The sequence below is a fragment of the Lissotriton helveticus genome, chromosome 1_1, assembly GCF_964261635.1.
Source record: "Lissotriton helveticus chromosome 1_1, aLisHel1.1, whole genome shotgun sequence".
Lineage (NCBI taxonomy): Eukaryota > Metazoa > Chordata > Amphibia > Caudata > Salamandridae > Lissotriton > Lissotriton helveticus.
This window is the reverse complement of record NC_136057.1, coordinates 697,923,336-697,944,776: the sequence shown is the minus strand read 5'-3', so window position 1 is coordinate 697,944,776 and position 21,441 is coordinate 697,923,336. Positions and strand designations below refer to the sequence as shown.

General features: G+C 43.8%; 1 protein-coding gene across 1 annotated transcript in view; it reads right to left on the bottom strand.

Moving 5' to 3' along the window:
• Nucleotides 1-21,441, bottom strand: part of LOC144762717 (uncharacterized) — a 924,777-nt gene that overhangs the window by 674,049 nt on the left and 229,287 nt on the right. Inside the window, exon 8 of the mRNA XM_078647968.1 lies at nt 2,913-3,088. Coding sequence (XP_078504094.1) covers nt 2,913-3,088 — 176 coding nt within the window. The remainder of the gene's footprint in view (nt 1-2,912; nt 3,089-21,441) is intronic.

Genomic DNA, 21,441 nt, shown 5'->3' with positions numbered 1-21,441 from the left:
ATGTTTGAACTATTGTACGTGCAACCGTCCTTTTACAAATCCTGTCTGCGAGGGATGTCATCAGTTGAGGAATAAAGGATTCCTAAACGTTTAGCTAGATTTTCACACAAATTTTCGCTTCCATGTTAAGAAGAGATATAGACGAAAATTTTATGGGACTCGGAATGATCTTACCCTTCTTTTGGAATCACTAACATTTTAGCATCAGCGGCAGAACAGAGACAGAGCCATCCTTAATAAAAGCATCAAAGCAGGATTGTAGTTTGGGAACAATTACAGGAAGAAAGGTTTTGTAAAATAGAATAGGGTAGCCATCAGGACCTGATGCTTTCCAGAACGAGTAACTTTAATTGCAGCAGTAATTTGTCAGAAAGAAATAGGGCGATTCAAAAAAGAACTATCCTCCACTGATACCGATTTTATTGGAATTGTTTTCAAAAAATCTTGACCATTGCTCAAAAGATGCCTGATTAGAGTGAGTATATAAATTTATCATAAAAATACGAAAACCCCAAGAATCTCCCTCAGTCTGAAATTTTTATTACCCAAGTGGTCATTAATAGAAGATATCTGGAAGATTTACAAGAAGATTCCTGAAATGTTAATGTTGCTGCAAGAATCTCTGCCAGCACGGTTTTTTAAATAAGAGTGCCTTAGATTTTTGAGCTTGAAGACCAATATGAGCCCTTCTGGTAACAATAGTATTGAATGTGCATTTTAAGTGTTTAATGGATTGTAGACAGGTTTTATCCTTAGATTGACGAAAAAAGAGACTCTTGTCTTTTAATCTCACCAGCTAAATCTGTTAGTTCCTTTCTAATAGCAGCATTCCCTCCCTTGAATAACATTGAATGACTGACCACGGAAAGCACATTTAAAGGAATTCCAGAGCACCACTGGTGAATAAATGAGCCTTCATTTTCAAGGAAAAAAGTTTCAATCTCCTTAGAAAACTCACAAACTGGGAGTCATCAAACAAAATGTCCTGTATTTAGTCTCATGACCTTGATTTTGGCATGGAGTAAAGGACAGCAGCGTGAAGGAAATCGCAGCATGATCCGAAATCAAAATAGGATGAATATGAGGAGAGGAGGAAGATTGAAGAAGGGGTTGCGGTTCCATTGCATAAATCTAGATGGTCGTCTATTTGGCGAAATTCTAAAATCAAAATCAATATTGATCCTTCTCTGGTGTTCTATTGGGCTAACAAAGGAATTTCGCTTGTTAAACATCTCTATGATGCTGATGATCAACCGTTACCTTTTTCTTCCTTGGCAAACCAATTCTCTTTAACTAACTTGGATTTTTATACCTTCCTTAAGATTAAAGTGGCACTTGCTAAGGTACACCTTCATCCTTCTTCCCCCACAATCACCCTTTTTCACCTATGGGTACGGTCTGGGCATGTAGCCTCCAGAATTTATAAATTCTTATCATCTTCTTTATTACCTACCCCAACTGTTGCACAACGGAAATGGTTGCATCATTTTGATCACGGCGTTACGGATCATATCTCTCCCGACACCTGGCAGCTTATTGGTAAGCTCTCTCTTCGTAATAAAATTGCCCCTTCACTAATGCAATCTAAATTTTTCTCTATGAATCTCCTTCACTGGACTCCTACTCGCTTGCATTCGCTAAATCTTAAGGACGATTACTTGTGTTGGAGTTGGTGGTTTGTTACCTGGTGATTTCCAGCATATGTTCTTTGGTGCTCCCTCCTCCAACCCTTTTGGGATCTAATACACAAACATCTTATGCTTATTTTTGGTATTAAGTTCCACCTTTCTTTTCCATTAATTCTCTTAGGCCCGTTAGCTGCCCCGGTCCCTCTTCCTTTGGATGCCACGGATTTGCAATTGTTGGACCTGTTGTTAACTATTGCAGTGAAAGTCATTCTCATGGAATGGAAGTCTTTTTCATCCATTTCTTATCATACCTGGTGGGCTTGGGTTTCCTTTTTACGGAGTGTTCATACTTCTGTTGATCATGCTCATCTTTCTCCTTCCATATCTGCTGGTGTTTGGTCTGCCTTGGATTCGTACATGGATTTAGCCTCGAAAGGGTTGGTTGCTCAATTTCCCTTTGATATGTCTGCTTAAATGATGTTCTCCTTTTTAGGAAGTTTCTTTGGAAGTCCATTTTCTCTCGTTCTCAGCTCTTTCTTCCTTTCTCTGTCCTCTTTTTTCGTTGCTTTCCTGCTCCCTCTTCCTTTCTCTTTTACTTTTTTCCTCTTTTCTATTCTCTCTTCTCCTTCCCTTTTTTCCCTAATATATTATCTGATAGTGTTACTTTTGACAGTTATGTCTGCTGACTATTAATTTTTCTCCTTTTATTGACTTATCTACCTGACTTCAGTAGACCTATTATATTAGAAATATGTATCGAGTTAATTATTTTTAGTCTCATATGTTGTTTGCAATTATCAGATGTCAATGGTATCACTAATGTTTGTACCTTATTTCCTTATGTGCTCCTTCAAAATAATAAAATCTTTTGAACTAAAAAAAAAGTCACTCATAAATAAACTGAAACTGTGAAAATGTCACAAATAAGCATTCGGAAATCTTGATAGCTATACTAAACCATTTTTATATTTTTTAAAGATACTTTTCTTGAATTGGCTTAAGGCTACGAACTATCATGAACACCTGAAATAGGAGGCGCCCTGGGACACAAACAGAAAATGCTAGCTGTTTTTAAGTAACATTTCGATTAACTAAAGCAGAAACCAAACAAAGTCTAAAGTTACCTGGAGTTTCCCTCCCCCATACCTCAAGTCCTCACTTTGCTTCCTACCTCAGGCACAGACTGTAGCTGGGCGACATTTATAGAAATCCAGTGATGATAAACAATACGTTTTCTAATTTTCAAGTAACATGATTTTTCAAAATTAAAATATAATCAGGTACCATTGGATCGTAGTCCGGAAAAGTCTTCCATAAATGTCTCTGTCTGTCTGTCTTGAAGCATTATTTTTTGATCTGATGCTAATGTTTCTTTGTTGGTTATTTGGTAAAATCCATACCCCGGACTCAGGCTCAAATTAATTCCCATGGAACAGCAAAGGTTGGCAACTGTTAAATTTCTGTTTGTAAAAAGGGAAAAAATAAAAAAACGTTCAACAGTCTTTATTCAGACCAACATTTATTTGTGTTTATGCTTTTAAATTAAAAACACTGTTCTCATGCAGACGTTTAGTATGAACAAATTTAATGTTTTACAATTTTTCCAAAAAGTTGAATGGAAACACGGACTAACATTACTTCAAATCCTTGCTTAATGAGCTGTGGATACGTTTATTAATCAGGGACCTCTATATTTGAGGTCTACATAGTGTAATAATTCAATTCAAATTAAGCTTTATTCGACCATGAAAGTTACAGTCATAAAAGCACATATCACAATCATTATAGTTAAAAACTAAAGTTCATAGTTAAAATGTTCAAGTTAAAATATAGGATAAAATAACAGGAACATCTCACGTTAAAAATTTGGTTTACATAAAATCCAAAGATTATTCAAGTCCCAAAAATTCACCTAAGAGGTAGCCTCACATAATTCAAATGACATGCTTTTCCTCAACCATAGGGCCTTCTACAAAAAAGTGGATTTCCTCCAGGCAACGTGTTCATTCTCTAAAAATTGTAACCAAATGAATGCTGGGCGGTATTGCCTGAGACACTGCTGTCTTAAAAGGGGAAGTAACCAGACTTTCCTTAATTCTTTAAAAAATTTACAAAAAAAGACTAAATGGATTGTGGACTGCTCTGAGTGGGTGTCACACGGACACAGAGGTAACACTCTTGACCAATCATTCATTTTTGGTATGGTCACTAGTCTGTGTACCATACCCAGCCTGAACCTTGTCAACAACATTTTATCATGTCCACTTGTGACAAAATTTAAATCAGGTTCCATGCCCAAAGAAGTAAGCCTTAACTGGTGTTGGATGACTGTGGGTTTAGAAACCTCATCTGCTAATCTAACAGAACTCAACAGTTCAAGGCACTCCTTCTTCAGTGTTTTCCTCGACACACAAGCCATAGAGCTGGGATTTGAGTAAAACTCTGGGTGTCCGAGATCATTCATAAACCTGTAAATAAATCTGAGCCAAGGTATCTTCATCGCCTCATCCAATTTAACACAATCAAGCAGAATATCTCTATTTAAGTGGGTCTGCTCACTAATCCAAATCCTATGCCATAGGAGAATTGGCTCAAGTTTGATAAGATCCTCTAAATACAAAAGGCCCAACTCCTCGTGGCACACAAAGGAGGACGTACCAGGAGGAACAGAGAGAATATACCGGAGGATAGCATTTTCCACGGTTTGTAAGGGAAGAGAATTGGCAATGCACCAAACCCGTGCCCCGTATAGCACTGCTGCGGGCTTGTAGATTTGCAGGAGTTCACCGGGCGGCTTCCTACCCAGTCTATTAGCAAATGAGGCCAAGGCGCTGGTTTAGCTGCTGAAACCCAGTTTTTTCTGTTCAATTGCTCGGGTCCATGTGTCATTATGACTAAAGAGGACTCTGAGATACGAAAAAGTAGTTGTAGTTGCGAGCTTCATACTATCCAAATAGATGTCCCGGCCCGTAGTTCTCTCAGTTCCAGTAGCGCAATTCATTATAAAAGTTTTAGAAAGATTCATCTTTAGGCCTAGTTCAAGCATAAAGGTGTTAAAACTGGCCAGGACCCTTTGTAGCCCATTGCCTGAGTGTGCCATTAAAACATCATCGTCTGCGTAAAGGAGTGCCGGTATGGGTCTCCCGCCTACTTGGGGAAGGTCATGCCCTCTCTTAAGGAGTCCGTCAACCAGACCATTGATGAGAAAGGGGGCTAGGACGCAGCCCTGCCTGACCCCTCTTCTAACAGGAAATCCTGCTGTACACTGGCCATCCACCCCTTATCTTACACTAGCTGTAGCTCTCTCGTAAAAACAATACAGGAAGGCAATAATTTTAGGATCTACTCCAAATTCGGCAAGGGTCCCCCATAACCTCGCGTGGATAACAGAGTCAAATGCTGCGGTCAAGCCGAGTAGGACTAAGTATAGTCTCCCTTTTTTGGCTCTCGTATATTTCCCGACAATCATTGCCAGGTTTAGACTCTGTTCCAAGGTTCCCAGACCCTCCCGAAACCCATACTGGAGATCGGAGAGAACATTATTTTCTATTGCCCAGTCCTGCAGTAGCTGCAGTAGCTGCAGTAGCTGCAGGACTACTCGACCTGCCACCTTCACCATAGAGTCAAGAAGGGAAATTGGTCGTTAACAACCAGGATCTTAACGATTTTCCTTCTTGAATGTTGGGACCATGATGGACTCCAACCAAGTCTTTGGGAATGTGGTACATCTGGGGGGTGTTGACCATCTGGGTTAATAGTGGGGCCCAAAGCGGAACATTAGAATTCAATAAATCGAGTGGTACACCATCAGGGCTGGGAGCCTTGCCCCCCTTGCTGCAGGCGAAAGCCAGCACCATTTCATCCCGCTTTACATTTAGGTTGCCATTATGTAAGCGGAGAGGACCCTGAGATGGCTGCCCATCGGTGGCTGGACCGTTGCATAGAGCAGAAAAGTGTGTTATCCAATCCTTATCTGAGATTGCAATCTCAATGGAAGATCCTCCACCCCCACACAAAGGCGGGGTACTTAAGATTCTCCAAAAGGCCGCGGAGTCCTTATTTTGGGCTGCACCGTGTAACGACTCCCAGGCTTCCTCCCGTAATGACTTCTTTCTAGCAGCAATTATCCTCCTATAAGAAGCTCTAGCCCTCCTTATCCCCTCCTGGGACCTAGGTTGCCTATGGAGCTCTACCTTCAGGGTGGAATATACCTTGGTGCATTCGCTATTGAACCAGCTAGTGGATTTTGGCCTGGTATGGCATTGGGCAGTCAGCAACTTTCTCACTTCTTTAGTTATCTCAAAGAAAGAACGAGTTAAGTCGTCTGCGGAGGAAAGCTCATTTAAGCAAATATCAAAAGCATTTTTACAAGATATAATAAGCTGTTTAGTCAATGCCTCAGGGTCTACTGTGGACCAGCAAAGAGCATTCTCATTCTTCTTATTCAGCTCTAAGGATCCCATCACCTGGTTCACATGGTTCTTCCTCCCAATGTTTGGAGATTGTAGTTGTAACTTAAGGCAAAGTGGATAATGGTCACTCAACACGATAGTCCCTATCATGAAGGACAGCAAACTTGGGGCAAGAGTGTGTGAAACCAACATGAAATCAATGGTGGAGACAAAGCCTCTACCATTGAAGGTTGGAGACATACAGACAGGAGTTGGAACAGATTCATTTGCAAATCCCAAATCATATCGAGACAATAAGTCATTGAGATGATCCCCAGCCTTGGTGTGTGAAAAATGGCAATTGAATGCCCCCTCTTCCGTATAAGTGTCACAAATTTTCGAGTTGGCCAATTGAAACAGTGCACAATTAAAATCCCCCAGCAGAATAATCGTGGTGTCCAGAGAGCTCAAATTATGAATAACATCCAAAGCCTCGCCAGTCCTAAAAAGCACCAACCCCACTTCTCCTGCAGGTACATTGTTATAAAAATGTATCACAAACACTCTCTTAGATGGTTTTAAGAACAGTTGGATATTCTGGTAATAACAATTCCCCGCAGAAAAACAATATTATCCACCTCTAACATGTTAGATATATACATGCATAAGACACCCTTGGGCCTTCCTCCCAGACCTTTCACCGCCGGGGTATTAAAAGTCATATAACCAGAAATGTTAACTTGCTCCAGCTCCCATGTTTCTTGTAGGCATAAAATGTCAATACTATCAATAAATCCAACCCATACAAGATTTGAAATCCTTGCGCGCAACCCAGCAATATTCCAGGAGATGATACTGGTTTCAAGCAATAGTTTCTTAGAAGTGTATTTCACTGGGGAAATGGATGGATATTGACTTGCACTAGAGGGCAGCCCTACTGTGATAGGTGGAGCGCTAACGTCATTACACAAAGCAGGTGTGTAAAAATGACCGCGGATAGACCCCATAGAATTGCACACAGTGGAAGTGGGAAATATATTGATACCAATGCTGAGGCTCACTAAGCTACTATGCCGAACCTCAGGGGTTGCCGGGTCCCCCCTCTGCTATTTTGTCACACTGCTTGGGGGTTGCCAGTTAATCAACCTCGTCCAGATTATAAAGTGGTGCATAGAAATTACTGACAGGAATCTGGTAGCTGAGATGTGGCAAACTGCCACCAAAACCCTCTGGACAACTTTGTGAGGGTTTAACAGGATGATAAAAGAATCCCGGTGGCACAATACTGACCCCCTGACTTGTAACTGGCCAAAAACCCACCCTGCTCAAAATTGTACAGACAACTGTAGTGGATGCAAAGGAATGGACCGCACGGTCTCCCTCAAAGGACTTGTCGGAGTGTCCCACCCACCCTATCCTACGGGCCATTCTAAAATCTCTAAAGAGCTCATTTGTCAAGCCTGTTTTCCCAGTTACAAAATGTAAGAATCTGTTACGCAGAGTAGACCAGTGTTTGAGCTCCCCTTGCAGGAGCATGGGAACATTCTCCAAGACTACTGTTAATGGTGTGGCTTCGAGCGGGAGATGCAGTACCTTTAAGCCCATGGCTCCCCCCCTTGCTACCCTCTGGAGTCCTGCGTCCGAGCGAGACCCCTGTTCCATGTTCCCCTTGTGTACCGGCTGCTGACAGAAGTTAGATGTTGAGTTTACTGGGCTTTTGCCGGTTAGAATGAATAGAGACCAGGTGACCTGCCAGAGATTTGGGGGGAACACCATCAGAAACAGAGCAAACTGTATTGCATTGCAAACTGGTGCTAGTAGGATCCCCTAGGGAGGAAGAAACTGATTGGGTGCTCTGGTCTGAGAGGAGTTACAGACAGAGGCTTCTGACTCACCGAGTAGAACCCTAGGGGCATGTTGACTATGGGCTTGGGACGATACAATATTAAGATTAACAAGACTTTCCAAAGTCACTAATCTGTTCTCAATTTTATTGAGTGCAGCTTTTAAGGGGGATTCAACCGCCACTAGTGTTTCCTCTAATTTTTGCCAGAACTCTGTCAGGCCTACACCTGCAGGAATGTCACTGGCCGTCTCTGTGGGGGGTGAAATCCGGGAGCAACAATTGTGGGACAGAATTAGTCAAGGGTTCCATGGTGTTAATTTGGCTATTGTTGGATTGCCTAGTATTAGCCAATGTTTTCCTTTTCTTCCCATAAGGTTTCAGTCGGGAGGGGTTCAGTAATTTTGGCTTTCTAAGCCCTGTTACAACTTTTGGTCTCGCACCCTCCTTATTTGTTGCCTGAGATTCATGCGGGGGAATAACCACCAGTGACGTTGATGCAACTGCGGAAGATATCGTAAGTGAAGTTGTGACAGACGTGTTAACTTCCTGAGCATGTATGAGCGGATGTGGCCTTGCTCCCATGGGTTCAAGAGACAGCCTACGTTCTATTAATGCTACCTCATGCATTAAATCTGACTCTGCCCGGTTCAAAAAGGCATCCAAAGTGCCCACCACCCCCTTCCCTGTGAGTGACTTTCTTTTGGCCATAGTATGCAGCACCGAAATATACACAAGTATGCTAATGTCAATTTGCTGAAGCACACAACTTTAGTGTCCCATCCACTAGTTAATGCGCTTGGCAAAATGAAGCGTGAATGTGAGCAAAAATGTCTCACCGTAAGATATCTTGGAAATCAAATGCCAGTCGGATGGCCCTGCCCGGCATCTGTCTGTCCTTGACGGGCACAGATGGGCCCACCCTTGGTGCGGGATCCCGTGAACACTTTTAAAGCACCTCCTTGCTAGTGTAATAAAATACAAAGCGGTACAAAAGGGGCGAACTTCCAAGCCATGCCTTCCCTGGACCGGAAACAAGCTTCCTAGGACCGATTTCTGGCATTTCAGCCATCTTCAGCCAGGCTTGCTTGATTCCAGTTGCAAAGAGAGCAAGGGACTCACGTCTGAGCATACCCTGCCAACTTATGGCAAACAAAGCGGTACAAAAGGGGGTGGTGATGGACGGAGCATCTGCACCGGTCCTAGGAAGCTTGTTTCCGGTCCAGGGAAGGCTTGGCTTGGCAGTTCGGGCTGGACGGTTCCCATGAGGCACAGGGTCAGACTGCTTTGCATATGGCCATGTCTGAACTGGGGTGGCAGAGTGGGCTAAAGAACGGTGATGGATTAAACCCAGATCTGTTGACTGGGTGTGAGTGTTTGATTGGTTCAGATGCTCCGTCCATCACCACCCCCTTTTGTGCCGCTTTGTTCGCCATAAGTTGGCAGGGTATGCTCAGACGTGAGTCCCTTGCTCACTTTGCCACTGGATTCAAGCAAGCCTGGCTAAAGACGGCTGAAATGCCATAAACCGGTCCTAGGAAGCTTGTTTCTGGTCCAGGGAAGGCTTGGCTTGGCAGTTCGGGCTGGACGGTTCCCATGAGGCACAGGGTCAGACTGATTTGCATATGGCCATGTCTGAACTGGGGTGGCAGAGTGGGCTAAAGAACGGTGGTGGATTAAACCCAGATCTGTTGACTGGGTGTGAGTGTTTGACTGGTTCAGATGCTCCGTCCATCACCACCCCCTTTTGTATTGCTTTGTTCACCATAAGTTGGCAGGGTATGCTCAGACGTGAGTCCATGCTCACTTTGCCACTGGATTCAAGCAAGCCTGGCTGAAGACGGCTGAAATGCCAGAAACAGGTCCTAGGAAGCTTGTTTCCGGTGCAGGGAAGGCATGGCTTGGCAGTTCGGGCTGGACTGTTCCCATGAGGCACAGGGTCAGACTGATTTGCATATGGCCATGTCTGAACTGGGGTGGTAGAGTGGGCTAAAGAACGGTGATGGATTAAACCCAGATCTGTTGACTGGGTGTGAGTGTTTGATTGGTTCAGATGCTCCGTCCATCACCACCACCTTTTGTACTGCTTTGTTCGCCATAAGTTGGCAGGGTATGCTCAGACGTGAGTCCCTTGCTCACTTTGCCACTGGATTCAAGCAAGCCTGGCTGAAGACGGCTGAAATGCCAGAAACCGGTCCTAGGAAGCTTGTTTCCGGTCCAGGGAAGGCATGGCTTGGCACTTCGGGCTGGACTGTTCGCATGAGGCACAGGGTCAGCCTGATTTGCATATGGCCATGTCTGAACTGGGGTGGCAGAGTGGGCTAAAGATCGGTGATGGATTAAACCCACATCTGTTGACTGGGTGTGAGTGTTTGATTGGTTCAGATGCTCCGTCTATCACCACCCCCTTTTGTACCGCAGTGTAATAAAATACAGTCATTAACAAAATATAAAGACATTGGAGGCTATGATAATGAAAATATTTGTCCTTCAGGCAATGTCGCTGGTATATTTTTTTGAATGGGAGTGTTAGCTATGGACAGCACCTAATTTTGGTGCCTAGATTGTACTTTTCATGCTACTAATACATATTTTTAGATATTTGTGCTTCCTAAGGTAAGCACGTATGTTTGTGTTAGAAAACCTATGGAATAATGTGGCCTTTTCTTTTAACCTATACCCCAGTAAAAGTGTCACTGGATATAATTACCATAATACCCTACACATGCAGTCAGAGAAAGCAATAGTAAACACAGCTTCTACCTTAAAATAAATAACAGCATTTAGCCACGCAAAGTTACTTGTCATGACACCTCAACTACAACACCTACTTCATGACTAATAAATAATGGTAGCTTCATTATTTAGTCTCTATCTAAACCGCTATCAAGGATTTAGGGGAGCACCGCAGCATCCCTCCCACCTTCCTTGCAGGCAATAGTCATCCATCCCTCCCCCTTTTCCAGCATCACTGCCTTCAGGGTTGCTTAATTATATAAAATGACTTACTGCCCCCCTTATTTGCCGAAAGAGCTTTTAATAGGGTGTGAACAGCATTGCTTTGTATTACAAACAAAATAAAGTCTCTCCAGCGCAAGAGTAAAGTCATGAAACTGCTAATCTAGCTTTCAATGAAGAAGGCCAGACAAGACTGAACAAGAGGGCGGGGGATCTCTCCTTACGTGGGTGGAGTGTAACCACAAATGTCTGTGGGACTGACGTCAAGGGCTTCCCTAAAACCCATCCTCTTAAACCAAAGCAGCGCAATCGGGCAATCTCAAGTGTGCAGTGCACCTCCTCCTAAATGCTGTGGAGTCAGGGCGCCTCCTGACACTGTTTGTCCTTGCACCTGCTTCTGTACTATGAGACGGCTACAGAGACAAAGGCGTTGCATTCGGTCCACATCCCCTACACACGAGGAAATGTCCCATTAGAATCCCAGAGACGACTGATGCAACCCATATCACAGACGACCAGCCCCAGTGTCTGCAGTCTCTTGTCTTGTATGTAAGTGCCCTGGTGTAAATGGATATTGCGCCCCTGGAGCACATCCACAATACAATACTTGGTTTACTTTTTCAAGTTATGCTACAGGCACTTCCTAAATTGTTTTTTTCTCATATCCCTTCTCCTGCTGCCATTCTCTGCAAACACTATACATACATGTTATTTAAACACAATGTCAAGTTCAGAATTTTTATCAGTGAAAATTTACATTTTTAAAAATGAGGGCCCTCATTCCAATCTGTTTAAGGTCCTGTTGAGCTTTAGCACCTATAACAATCAGTAGAATCATACACAAACCAATGGACACCCCCCTGACACAGATTCGACTTACTGTAGGATACACATAATATACCTGCCAGCCAGTAATACCCTGGCAACACCGAAAAGTTGAATATTGATACACTGGAGTTCCTCTAATATCACACAAAGCAGTTTCATTTGAGACAATCATACACATATACTGCAAGATAGGTTGAAAGTATTTTTGGATGCACGGTCGTCCTTTCTAGATACAGAAGACTAGACTTATTATGGGTTGATTTTCCTGAGTGGACAGAACTAATACTTAATGTTTTATAGATACTCCCCTAGCAATGAATTGTTTAAGCAGTATTAGTACCAACTTTTCTGACTGGGTTGTATAGGAAACGTACGCACCACTTACTCGATTCCTCACCCCTTTAGGGTGACAAAGTTATACGAGATGGCAAAAAACAGGTATATTGACTTAGTAATAGGACTTTAATATATTCAACCTATCCTTAGAGTTGGAGTTTACACCAAACTTCTTAATTTATACTTGTGTTTCTGTGTGTTATGATCTCAAACTGTGAAGTCAACAGTATTTGAGTATATGTAAAATCCATATATTTACTGATAAACAAGCTTGGTCATTTCCTGTAACACTTCGTAATATAAAGTGCAAACATCTTCCTTTTTGAAGTTAGTCGTGTCCGTTTCGTAGCAAACAGCCTCGAATTGGGCTTGTGCTCTAGTTTTCTAACAGTACTTTGTCCCTGATCCACTGTGACATCCCCAAATGCCCCAAATGGGTGCTTTAATTGAGCTTGGAGCTTTCTCCTGGTGTTTCTTTCATGTGTTGAGGTATTGGGACATTCACATCAGTTCTGTGGAGATCACCCTTCAGATTGCCATCATGATCCTGGTTCCAACTTGGCATGTAATCTTCGTTACACAGTTCACAGTTAAGGCAATATATTTCCTTTTTTCTGACCTCACCTGTATCCACGTCTTTCCTCAAATAAAACACCCTGCTAAAGACATGCGACAGATCTCTTCATGCCCAAGTCCCCCATGTTTTCCTTGGAGTCTGCATTACTTCTATAACCAAAGATTATACACTTTAATTTAGTACAGCCACATACAAGTTTATTAGCCTGGTAATAAAATTCAGATGCTAAAGGAGATCTCTGTAGGCCTTTCCAAGTATAGTCCAACAATACAGTATCACAGCCGTATTGATGGAATGAAAGTGGAAAATGGTAGAAATTACCTTTCAGTCTAACTCTGAGCTTGTATCTGAGGTGTACAAACTAAATAAAAAGGGTCCATGAATATACAATTCTTTATATTTTCCCATAATATGGCATAACTATGTCCCAGGTTTGCCATACTCCAAGTATCAGTTTACAATCCTTGGGTAGTTTTCATTAGGAGAGCCAATGTCCAATTCTGGGAAACTCTATCAAATGCAAATTAGTGATCGAGGCGGTATGCGTATAGTCAAACTTTTTTTTACATGAATACTTAGATGGATCATAACTGAAAGGGTCAGTATATTGTCAGTTATAGTACAATTGGGTTATTGGATTGTCTGGTATGGGGGAATCAAATAGCACAGATTTCCAAATTTCTTAAAGAAATATGGGAATAGACCTTAGTCTCCACATCTAAAAAGGCTATTAAGTGGTATAAGGAATTATGGAATTGTCTTACTTCAACCCGGGGCATATTATGGATCCCCTACAAAGTCATGCAAATTGTAGCAATGGAAACCATTACTGAATAAACGACTCAGCCACTCTGCCCAAAATTTCAGATCTGCCAAATAAATATGGACCGGAAAGCCACTGGGACCAGGTGTACCTCCTGCGAAACCCTTTTATCAATTAATCACACTCTCCCTATTCTGATACCTAGACATCCTACATGTTAGCTCTCCATCCTTTACTGTTAAAAAACGACCATGCATGGTGATATCATTTTCAATTTGATTTACAAAAGCTCAAATATGCTAACATCAAATATTGTAGACCAATTGACTTTCAGTAAATTGCCTTTTAGCCTCCGAAACTGCCTTTTTTGGGATTTCTTAAGAATTGCTACCTTATTTTGACTTAAATGATAACACAGGTGACTATGCAGTGCTATCAGTTCTCGATACAAGCATGTTTCGGTCCTCTAAAAACAGACGTGTACTAACTGGCTTGAAAGTTTGCACTAACAGTGAAAACCACCATTACAGGTGAGAGAGTGCCATGTTATTTTGAAATTTGTAGGGGTGCGCCATAATGCCGGGTGGTCAGCACCCACATATTTAGAGGGTTTTACTAATGTAGTCCAGAAATGTAACATTAGGCTGGAAATCAGCACGATATGTAGTGATGTGTTTATTAATTAGAGACTAATGTAGTGTTTTAATCGAAATGCAGTGTTGCCTAATGTAGAAATGTAATCATATGTGAAATGTCGTATTACTAATTAAATGCTTTTGAAGTATACACGTGCTTATTAATGAGTGAATTAACGTAGGCTTTTAATATGAAAGATAGTGCTTACATCGAAAGTAGAATCAATGCTCTATAGTGGTGAAATGCAATGTCATGTTGTATTAGAAATGCATTTAAACGTGCAAAGGCCTGGGACATGCTGAAGCCAGTAGAGGCCTAACTGTATTTTCTTTTGTTAGCCTTAGTCGAGAAGGAATGATTCTCTCTGTTCGGGGAAAAAGCTGTCCTCAGCAAATCCTAAGTTGTAACTTTGAATGTTTGCAGGGATGTTCCCATGTATTTTAGCTTGCAGGTGCAAGGCCACAAGGCTCATTAGGTAGGAGAGTCCATTGTTTAGGAGTTAGGATAGTAGGCGCGAGTGCAGAGGAGCTGCCAAAGAATTTGGGAGTGCAACATTTAAGGTGCCTGGGACCCAAGGACACACCAATGGATGCTTGATGGAGAGGTGCCATACTGGAAAAGTCCGAAGATCTGCACCTGCCAGAGGGGCGTACCTCTGGGCGTGTCGACTGTTTTTGAGATTATGTATTAGGGACAGCACCCAAGGGTGGAGAGCAGATTTTGGTTAGGGGATTGACAGAGCAGGATGTAGGTACCTGTAGAGAGAGTTTGGGGATCTTAGGGCAGAGTGGGGTGTAAGAAGGAGCATCCTAGAACAAGCTCGATAGTTAGACTATCCACCTAAAGAAAGTGAATGTACTTCTATGGAAATCTTGACTGCTGATACCTTTACTCTTGCCTGAAGGGAATATTAAACACTTAATAATGGTTCTGTTGGACATGAATACCTAGTGATGTGGTATCCTAATTGAATTACTTCATCGATATGTCCCAATTGGGGTACATATACAGTGCTATTTATACACTAAACAAAGAAAATGACCATACTTGTAAAGAGGGTAACATTTTTAGTCAAATAATCTCCTATTTTGAATATCAGTTATGCTGTCCAAGCAATACATGGCCATACATAATACAAGACATGAGAATTGGTGAAAAACTGGTGTACATTCAAACATACATACATACATAGGTGATACGACAGAGATTACACAATACCAACTGTAATCACAATAGTCTAGGTAGGTCAATCATTCAGTTTTTTTGCCTAGTAGTCTTTGTACAGTCTGGTCTTATACCATATGCGTCGACGTTTCGACCCTGGGGGGATGCGGTGAATTGGCGCATCAAGGACGGGTCTTCTTCAGGACTGAATGGTTGAAGGACAGCCTATGAATGTAATTAACATGTGTCAGAGGTGTGGTCAGGCGTGTGTGACAACTTAATTTAAAGAGGCAAACCCTTTAATGCTCACCTTCTGAGGATTATCATTCCTCTGTACTGTATGTCCTAAGGTTGGAACGGTGCCAGTCGGCCGACTTGGCACATATAGCTCTGGGTAGCTGGATTCTGTTCTAAAATTAAGTTATAATTGAAAAACTAAGTGGTACTGTTAATGTCACAGGCAAACTTTAATATGGCCAGGATCACTGGATATGTTCCTACCTTATTGATGGTACTAGTACAGCCTGGCGGGGGACTCTGACCGGGGTACCTCAATGATCTGTGGAGTAATGATGAGTTTAGTCATGAGTGGCACTGATGCCGATGCTTGTCTTGATCAGGAGTGCATGGCTGGTGAAGGACCGGTATATGGTTCTTTAAATAATGTGTGGCATCGGTTATAGACGTGACCGCGCATTGTTAGCAGAGTGCTGGGAAACGGCTAGTGATTCTGTGAACATTGAATTAAAATAAAGATGAAAATAAAAACCGGCCTCTGGAGGAGCTTTAGGAACGGCTAGTGGTTCTGTGAAAAGTGAATTAAAACCGGCCTCTGGAGGCTGCTCCTTAAGGGAACAGTGATAGTGTTTTTACTTCTATTGCTGATGCCCGACGTAAACAATATATACGTGAGTTGAGGCCATTCGAGTCTATGCGCGGCGTGCGTTGGGCCTTCGGGTTCAGGTGGACGCTAAATTGTGTACAAACCGAGTGTCCCCATGGTAGTATAGGTTTAATGTGCTATCCCTGGCTGTGTGCAAGTTGTCGTTAACAGTGCCCCTGGGGTGTGATGCAGGAGTGATCAGGATTCTAAACTATGCGGTAGGGATGTCATCTTAGAGTAGTGTAGGGACAGACTAACTATTTTCTTTGCTTTTGTAAATGCAGTCTAAACTTCAAGAAGGGACTGTTCTCGGTTGCCTAATGTTACTCAAATTGACTTTGCTTTTTATTCTGAGTCGTCTGAGAATCTTGCGTAGGATTATGTTTATATTAGTGCCAGTCTATTTTCTGAACCTCTTGCTAAGATGTTTGTATGTTCAACTATTTTTGACGTTGTAATAAATCTTCAAAATTTCAGTTCGTAGTCAGTGGTCCTTTTAATTTAATTCGATTGTAAACTGTTCAAAGTTATCATTGCGAAATCTTCCTTTTATACTTCTAGAACAGGAAAAAAGATCCAGTCGAACCTGGTTTGGGATTCTAGAGATGAGTAAGAAAATCAAGATGAAAATCCCAGCTTCCCCAATTGGTAGCAGAGTAGGATGGTTCCCTTTCTGGAGTGAGGGAAGATCTGATCTAGGTTAGGATAAGAGTTTCCCAAGGCCAATAGAAAGTAGGTGATGATTGCCCAGTGGATTGTCGGCGGAAGACAGCGTTCCATGGAAACCGACTGAGAGTTAACAGCAGAGTACAAAGTTCCCCAGGGGGCGTTAAACCGTGTGGAGCAAGGAGTTGGTATTATGAATACCGTGGCTGTGAAGAAAGGGTTCCCTAGTCGGAACTTAGAGAGCCTCACACACCCAAAGTAATAAGCGTGAAACACACCCTTACTAGAGGGTGTCCGGTGTCATCATCGGCTCACTGCCCCTCGTCAGACCGGCGCTGCAATATCTGACGGAGTCCCCAAAGGTACTCTTTTGACGGGGTTCTTTTAGTTCCTTGCCGATGGTGGATGTGGGTGAGGATGAAAAGAAGGTGTAGTCAGTGCAGTGGTGAGTGAAGGCGATAAAAAAGGTAATCAGTCCACTTGCAACTTTAATAACGTGGCTGATTCCTTAGTTAAAAGGGGTGGGAGGGGAGTTTAGAGACCGTAAAAGGTGTACAGAACAATAACTCTACCCCCTAGTGTGGTCAACATGTTTCTCGCCGAAAGGCGATTCGTCAGGACCTAAAATAAAGTACTACACAAAGAAAAGTGAACTCAATGCTCAATCTATATAAAGAAAGCAAATACAACCTCGCTGGGTCGGAGGACAAGAGGGCCAAGGGGTCCTGCTCTATTTAGGCGACCCTAAGAGGATTGAGAATGGGCCCCGCAGCAAGCTCCCGTGAGGCCAGCGTAATAAGGATTGGATACACCTATTGGATGTAAAAATAGGTAGCTGGTAACTGAGACAGGCAAGGTTGAAGTGTAAAGTGGCTGTGAATGGTGGTACACTTAGTATTGGCAATAACGGCCCCAGATAGCGCGTAGGACGCTCTCCCTGCATCAACTCGTAATCGGGTGAGGGAGAGAGAGAGAGAGAGAGAATGGCTGGGCGGGATAATCCCCATTTGCTGTGGCTCCCTGGGTAGCAGTACTAATCAATTGATGTTAGGCAAGTAAAATAAATTAAATTAAATTAAACACTACTCCTATCCATTGTCGCATGGGACAGCGAGGCAGGTGAAGTGCAGCCCTCAGCCCCTTCAGCCGTTGATCAGGCGAGGTGGGGGCGGGGGCATGGTCGAGTGGGCCACAGTGTGATGCTCTAACATATTGTGCTAAGAGATACGCTCCGGGGGACTCCCGGGAGGGTTATGTATAGCAACAGCCTTCCCATGTTTCTATATAGATGGAGACCCGGCGAACTGGGGGCGGGTCAGATGAGTGGTCAGGCGGGGCAGACTAGTTTAACTACCCTCTGCATAGTGGGCCTCCGGTAAGGCTTCCAATCAGCCAGGTGATCTATAGCGGGTCCAGGCGGTGGTCTAGCAACTCGGCCCGATATTGTCCCGTCAACCACGCTCCATGATGACGCTGGGGCTTTAACGGTCTCGAGTTGAGCTTACCTTTGAGTAGACACTGGAACGGCGGAACACCTACCCCTCACGCTCGCGGCACCTGGTCAGGGTGCGGAGCTGCTGGTGGAGGTTTCTACCGGTGTCTGCCCTTTTAAGGGGATGAGGGCGCATCTAGGTTGCGTCAAGCGCATGCGCAGTACCCGGTATGGGGATGAAGGCGCATTGAGATTGCGCTACGCGCATGCGCTGTACCCGGTCTGGGACAATGGGCAGAATTAGATGCTCGGATGGTACAGTGAAGGGGCCATCTTGGGAGTGGCACAACGTGCTTTCACAGATCGCGAATGGCTTCGAGATCAATAGCTCAGGGAGGCAGGTGTAATTAGACCAGAAGGGGGAACGTTACAGGGAATACCTAAGTGAGTATTCATGCAGTGTCCATAGGGAGTGTAATGGTGCGAATGTTAGCGCATATAGTATCGTAGTCTGCACACGATGTCAGGACACTGTCTGTAATGACCGTATGCTGCCGAGACTGCGTGACTAAACCCAGTCAGTCCGTGGAGTAATGAACAAAAGGTGTGCTGTATGAGAGGGATCAAGGTGGACTGGGATGGCCGAAATAGTAAGGGGTAAGGAGTTGGGCTATAGGTTGTGTAGCACCATTAGTCAGGGGTTTATGGCAGGAGAGGGATGTCTGGGATGTGATACCATTACAGTGGGGGTGGACTGGTATTGGAGTAGAGGGTATCTACCTCGAGACACTCGCCCAGGGAATAGCGTCATTCAGCCCAAATGTATCTAGCTGGAGACGATGCACCCATCTCTGTTCAAGCCTGAACAAAGCTTGTCTAGTCATGGCTGGTTGGGACTCAAGCACTAGCCATTGGATGCTGTCGGCCGGGTGATTATGTTGTTTATAATGTTCATACATTCTCGTATGAGTTTTGGAACATCGTATGTTGCTTTTATGCTCCGTTATTCTCAATTTGACCTGTCTCACGGTCATCCCGACGTAAAATTTGTCACAAGGGCAGATAAGGAGATAGACACACTTGGAGCTGTTACAGTTAGTATGTCTATTCAGTTTCCAAGTGAAAGAGTCTGTTAATGTGATTTCTTTACACTGTCTAGATTGGGGACAAACGGCACAGCCTCCGCACGGGTAATGTCCAACCACGGGTGGAAGGTCCCATAATGTGCGTTGTCCACCAACAGATGATTTCTTAGGCCGTGTATGTATCAGGGAGTCTTTGAGGTTTGTTGTTCGTTTAAATGCAAACCTAGGCTTGGGTAAATCAGTACCCCCTGAATTGAGGATGCCCCAGTGCTTGTTCACTGTTTTCTTAATGAAGTTTGAATTCCTGGTGAAACTAGTGACACATGTTATAAGATTGTCGCGTTCTTTTTGGTGTACTTCTAGGAGGGCATCCCTATGGTTGTTAAGGGCTCTCTTACTAGAGTCTCGTATCAATTTGGTGGGGTACCCTCTGTCGAGCAGCTTACTTTGTAAGGAATTAGCTTCCTGTCTGTAATCGTCCCTTGAAGAGCAATTCCTACGTATCCTCAAGAATTGACCGAAGGGAAGATTTTCGCGTAGTGCTCTGGGGTGATGACTGTTAAACAGAAGGAGGCTGTTTCTGTCCGTCTCTTTACGAAACAGAGTGGTACTCAGACTGGCTGGTCCCAGCCGTATCGTGAGGTCAAGGAAGGGTAAAGCTGTCTCTGACATCGTCCCAGTGAATTTCAGGTAGGGATTCTGTAGGTTAATCCAGGTGCAGAACTGATTACAACTCTCTCGGTCACCCTTCCATAGTATCAGAATGTCGTCGATGTACCGACGCCATAGTGTAAGATGTTGTCGGAAGGGGTTAGAGTCGGGATAGATCAACTGGTCTTCAAAGGCCGCCATGTAAATGCAAGCAATGCTAGGAGCAAAGGTCGAACCCATAGAGGTACCTCTGATCTGGTGGTACAACTGTGAACCATATTGGAAGAAGTTTTCCGTCAATGCAATACTTGCACATGCCATGATGAAAGATATAGGGGTAGGCGAGGACCACTCCTGCTGCATCAGGGCGGATTCCACGGCTTCAAGTGTGGCTGCCTGGGGAATGTTCGTATATAATGCTTCTACATCAAGCGTGAGAAGTAGGTCTACATCTTCTCGCCCTTCAATTGACTCAATGAGACGTAAGACATCTCTAGTATCTTGGAGGTAGGAGGGTATTTCCTTTACAATGGGTTGAAGAAACACATCACAAAACTTAGATAGAGGTTCTAATAATGAGCCAATCCCAGAGACAATGGGTCTCCCTGGGACTGGACTGGTCCCTTTATGAATTTTAGGTAGAGTATAAAAATACGGGACCACAGGATGCTTCGTCAGAAGAAACTCTGCCTCTTTTTTAGAGATCCAGCTATTGGCTTCACCTTCAATGATCAGACTGGAGATGTCTGTAATTAGTCTGTTAGTTGGATCTGCTGGGAGGGGTCTATAGTGGGTAGTGTTGGCCAGTTGGCGCTTACACTCTGTGTCATAGTCGATGGCGTCTTGTATGACAGTTGCTCCCCCCTTGTCAGCTTGTTTTATCACGATGGCGGTGTCATTGCCAAGGGATAGGACTGCTTGTCTTTCAGCTTTGCTCAGATTATTATAACTACTGGAGTGTGGTTTATTCTCCAAGGATTTTAGTACAGCCTTCTCAAAGGTCAATACCTCAGGAGGGACCATCCCGTCCGCTGGAGTAAAAGTAGAGGGGTTATGTAGACCCGTGTCAGTTTTATCACCGGGAGGTTGGTCCTGGAAGTAGGCCCTAAGGCGTACTTTGCGGAAAAATTGTTTGATCTCACATATTTCTGTAAAACTGTCCGGGATGGGCGTGGGAACAAACCCTAAGCCCTTTTCAAGAGTAGTCGTTTCTATGGGAGAGAGAACTCTGTTTGAGAGATTGACCACTAAGCTCTTCTCCCCCTCGTTATACTCCTGGTTTCCATCGGGGCTGATGTCGATGGCTGGTCTTGCCACTGCACCCCTCTTGTGCCGCTCCGTTTGCGCCCTTTTCCTCTGCCCCAACCTCTGTCGTGAAAAGGGTTCTGGGGGTAGAATTGTGGAGGGCCTTGCGGGTAAAAGGGGTATTGCCATGGAGGCAGCATTTGTGGGGGTCCATGGAACATGGGTCCTTGATGGAAGCCCCGGTTCCAGTTGGGGCGCCGTTGCTGGCGGTTGTTGTTAGCGGTGGTACCAGTACTCGAGTCACTGCTTGAGGACCCTCTTCGACTTTCAAAACCAGAATTCTCATCGGAGGAGT